General features: G+C 62.4%; 2 protein-coding genes across 3 annotated transcripts in view; one reads left to right on the forward strand and one right to left on the reverse strand.

The window, feature by feature from the left end:
• Positions 1–548: 548 nt before the first annotated feature.
• HSPB7 (heat shock protein family B (small) member 7) lies at positions 549–1,613 on the reverse strand. 2 transcript variants are annotated; one of them, XM_027910302.1, is made up of 3 exons: positions 1,471–1,613; positions 1,253–1,386; positions 549–1,052 (listed from the first exon to the last, which is right to left on the reverse strand). In XM_027910302.1, exons 1-3 carry the CDS (start codon positions 1,523–1,525, stop codon positions 867–869), a joined length of 375 nt encoding a protein of 124 aa, XP_027766103.1. In that variant the 5' UTR covers positions 1,526–1,613; the 3' UTR covers positions 549–866. The 2 variants fall into 2 exon arrangements, with proteins under 2 accessions (XP_027766103.1, XP_027766102.1); XM_027910301.1 differs by having other exon boundaries at positions 1,253–1,389; positions 1,471–1,609.
• Positions 1,614–1,996: 383 nt separating this feature from the next.
• LOC114072397 (chloride channel protein ClC-Kb-like) overlaps positions 1,997–3,877 on the forward strand; it is a 9,299-nt gene continuing 7,418 nt past the window's right edge. The window contains exons 1-9 of the mRNA XM_027910300.1: positions 1,997–2,190; positions 2,277–2,405; positions 2,519–2,647; positions 2,747–2,886; positions 2,983–3,060; positions 3,163–3,241; positions 3,313–3,438; positions 3,550–3,634; positions 3,714–3,871. Of these exons, the coding sequence (XP_027766101.1) occupies positions 2,073–2,190; positions 2,277–2,405; positions 2,519–2,647; positions 2,747–2,886; positions 2,983–3,060; positions 3,163–3,241; positions 3,313–3,438; positions 3,550–3,634; positions 3,714–3,871 (1,042 nt within the window). The 5' untranslated portion in view covers positions 1,997–2,072. The remainder of the gene's footprint in view (positions 2,191–2,276; positions 2,406–2,518; positions 2,648–2,746; positions 2,887–2,982; positions 3,061–3,162; positions 3,242–3,312; positions 3,439–3,549; positions 3,635–3,713; positions 3,872–3,877) is intronic.

The following is a 3,877-nucleotide window of genomic DNA, read 5'->3' on the forward strand; positions in this document are numbered from 1 at the left end:
CAGGTGTTTCATGGGAGTCACGAGTCGTTCTGGGATGAAGGGAACGAGCTGCCCTTGGAGCGGGAGCGGCAACACGAGCCGGGCGCTCTGTGCTTTCTATAAACAGTCCCTCGGCCCGAACTGGCGCCTCGGTGTTGATTGTACACACAGGGAGATGGAGCCAGGCCCGTGGGGGGACATTTCGGGCCCCCAGAAAGAAACCCTCGGGTTTGACGGCTACAGCGGGACCACCATCCCGGCTCGTGGGGGGCATCCCAAGAGGGGTGGGCGAGGGTGGGCGAGGGGAGAAGGAGAGTTTGGTGCCCTTCCAGGTGGGTCGGCAGCCGAACAGCTGAGGGAATGGCTCAGAAATAGAGCGGTGGGGAAGAAATGAGTCACCCCGGGCTGGAAATAAACAGGGCAGCGGGCGCCGGAGCCGCTCCTGGTGCGGGATTTTGTCGGGATGGTGGAATACCCCTTTCCCGAGACGCCCCTCAGGGCTGAACCCACACCCCGGGGTGGGGGTAAAACATCGAGAAAACGTGACAAAACGGAGCAGGCAGCAGGCAGACATTCTCAAATAATTTATCCCAAGCTGTATATACAAAGACAAGCTCCGGAGGAAGGTCGGGAAGGGAATTTGGCTCCCGGGGGGACTCTTGGCACGCTGGATCTTCCCCCTCAACACGCGCCAGCTAAAAACTGCTGCAGCTGGGACTCCCCTCCGGAGTTTCTCCGGTGGGTGCCGGGATGCAGCTCGGGACAGGTCTGACCCCACGGCAGAGGGAGCGCTCCCATTCCCTACCCCACATCCCACCTCCTTCCCAAAGAGCCCAAATCATTAACGAGGGAGGGGAGAGGGGGGAGGAAAGAGCCCCCCGGCCCCCTCAGATCTTGATCTCAGTCCGGAAGGTTTGCTGGACGTGCTCGGAGTGCTTGGCCGGCCGGCGCTGGGCACGGATGGTCAGCGTGCCGTTGTCCCCCAGCGAGGACGACACCGATGTAGGGTCCACGTCCTCGGGCAGCTGGCATTTGTGGGTGAAGGTGTTCATGACGGTGCCATCCGCAGCCAGCTGGGGGGAAACGGCGAGAAAGGGGTGGTTTTGGGGTGCAAGCGGGATTGGGGGTTCGTTATTCCCTGCCGTCACCATTAATTAGTGGTGAATGAAACGGCTGTTGGGTGGGAGCTGAGGTGAGGTCCCCGTGTCCACCAGTCGAGGATTTTGGGGTCCCCCCGGCTCGGGGGTGAGCAGGGCAGGGAGAGAGCACCCACCTTCTCGGCGTGCACCTCGATCTGGTTGTTGGAGGTGGTGACGACGATGTCCTCGGGGGCGAAGTCGCTGACGTCCACCGTGAACTGGTAAGTGTTCCCCAAAGTCTTCACCGCGCCCGCGCTCCCGGAACGAGCTGCTGCACAGGTTTTGGGGGGGTCACAGCCATGGCTTGCTGAGGATCCCCCCCCACCTCACCCCCAAACGCCTCCAAACTCACCTGGGAACCCCAAGGGCTCACCGTGGGGCCGGACAAAGCTCCCGAAAAGCTCCATTTCACCGTCATCCGCCGCCTCCCCCCCCAACCTGCGACCCCCAACTCCCGCGGGGGAGGAAAAGCAGGAGCCTCTTCCTCGTCCTCCTCCCGGCGAAGGCGACGCCGGATCGGTTATTTCGGGATATTTCGACTTGACGAGCTTTTTAAAGCCTCGTTAAGGCTCCCGGCCGCCTGCCAGACCTCTCGTAAAACCGGCTAAATTTAGGTCTTGCGCCGGAGACGGTGGAAATTTTACCCCCCTCCGTCCCCCCCACCTCAGCGCCGTGGAATGCGGTGCCTATTATGAAGGAATAATCGGGATAATTCATTAAAACACTTATTAAATCCTCCCCGCCGCGGGATGTACGCGGGGATTGGGAGCCCGGGGGTGGTGGAGGGAGGGGAAAACCCGGCTCGCTCCAGCCCCAGCGGGTCCGTCGGCTCCGTCAAGGTCGTTTTTAATGAGCTCGTTTACAACCTCAGTCCAAGAGCCGAGGCCGAGGCGGGAGGACGGGTGAGGGGGTGCTCAAAAGAAAGGGGGTGCTGTCCCCAAGAAGGTCCCCGGGATGGAGCACCCCGTCCCTGGGGGGCCCCGGGGGGAGAGGGACGAGGAGGAGGAGGAGAGGGTGCTGGTGTCGAAGCACACGTGGAGACCCTGCCCCACCGCCCGGAGAAGGCTCCGAGGTGAGACCCCCACCCAAAAAAGGGAGATTTTTTTTTGGGGAGGGGTGTTTTTGGGGGGGTCAGCGCCTCGTTTTCCCCTCCCACAGTGTGCTTGGAGTGGGTGAAACGGCAGCTTTTCCGCGTCGGGGAGGATTGGTACTTCCTCTTCATCCTGGGGGTCCTCATGGCCACCATCAGCTTCATGATGGACCACCTCGTCTCCAGGGTCTATGCAGGTGAATGAGGAGCTCCCTGAGGGGCCTCACCTGGGGTTTGGGGGTTCCCTGAGGATATGGGGGGAGTCTTTGGGGTGGAGGGGGTGTTTTCCCTGCCAGCACTTCTTCTCCAGCCCACCGCTGGCTCTACCAAGAGGTCGGGGACATCGGGGTGCTCAAGTACCTCTCGTGGACCCTGTACGCCACGGCTATGGCCACCTTCTCCACTGGCTTCTCCCAGAGCATCACCCCATGCTCCTCAGGTGAGCCAGCTGCACCCCGACCTTCCCAGCTCCCCAGAACTCCCCCTTGGTAACAGGGAGGACCCCTCAGATTTGGGTGCTGCCCTCTCCCCACTCCAGGCTCCGGCATCCCGGAGCTGAAGACCATCCTGATGGGCGTGGTGCTGGAGGACTACCTGGCCATCCAGAACTTTGGGGCCAAGGTGGTGGGGCTGACCTGCACCCTGCTGTGTGGCAGCACTGTTTTCCTCGGGAAAGTGGTGAGGGATACCCCCCAGACCCCTAAAACCGCCGGTGGTTGTGGTTGGTGCCGTGCTGGGGGGACGCTCAGCGCCGCGTCCCCCCCTTGGCACCAGGGGCCCTACGTCCACCTCTCCGCCATGGCTGCGGCCTATCTGGGGAAGATGAGGACCTCAGTCACGAGGGAGTATGAGGTGGGGGTGCCACCCCCAAAAAAAACTGGAGGGGGGGGGGCATTTATTTTACCACCCCAAAAAATCGGGGTCGTGCCTAAACCCCCTCTCCTGACCCCGCAGAACAAGTTCAAGCAGCGCGAGATGCTGGTGGCAGCACAAGCCGTCGGGGTGGCCACGGTCTTCGGGGCGCCTGTCAGCGGTGAGGATCCCCCCCAGCCCCGCTCCGGGGACCCCAACATCTCCCCCTGACCCCCCTCTCTGTTGTCCCAGGGGTTCTTTTCAGCATCGAGGTGATGTCCCCCCACTTTGCCGTGCGCGATTACTGGCGCGGCTTCTTCGCCGCCACCTGCGGCGCCTTCATGTTCCGCCTCCTCGCCGTCCTCAACAGCGAGCAAGGCAAGGCAGGGCGGGCAGGATGGGCCCCCATCCCCCCTAACCCCCCCTCCAATAGCGTTTGTGGGGTGCCCACCCTCAAACCCACCCACTCGTTCCTTTCCCCCCTCCCAGAAACCATCGTGGCTGTTTTTAAGGTCGACCTCAAGATCGATTTCCCCTTCGACCTCCTGGAGACCTTCTTCTTTGTGATTTTGGGGTATGGAGGGGGCAGTTTGGGGGGCTGCCCGTGCCCTGCCTGTGCCCTGCCTGCACCCCTGCCCACCCTCTCCCTGCAGGGTGGTGTGTGGGCTCGTGGCCTGTGCCTACCTCTTCTGCCAGCGCTGGATGATGGTGGCTGTCAGGAGGAACTGGCTGACGGCCAAGCTGCTGGCGACCGAGTCCGTACTGGGCGTCCGTCCACCTGTCTGTCTGCACCCTGTGTGTCCGTGTGCCAGTGCCA

The sequence above is a fragment of the Empidonax traillii genome, unplaced genomic scaffold, assembly GCF_003031625.1.
Source record: "Empidonax traillii isolate 1590-97213 ecotype Southwest subspecies unplaced genomic scaffold, ASM303162v1 scaffold3122:size15159, whole genome shotgun sequence".
Taxonomy (NCBI): domain Eukaryota; kingdom Metazoa; phylum Chordata; class Aves; order Passeriformes; family Tyrannidae; genus Empidonax; species Empidonax traillii.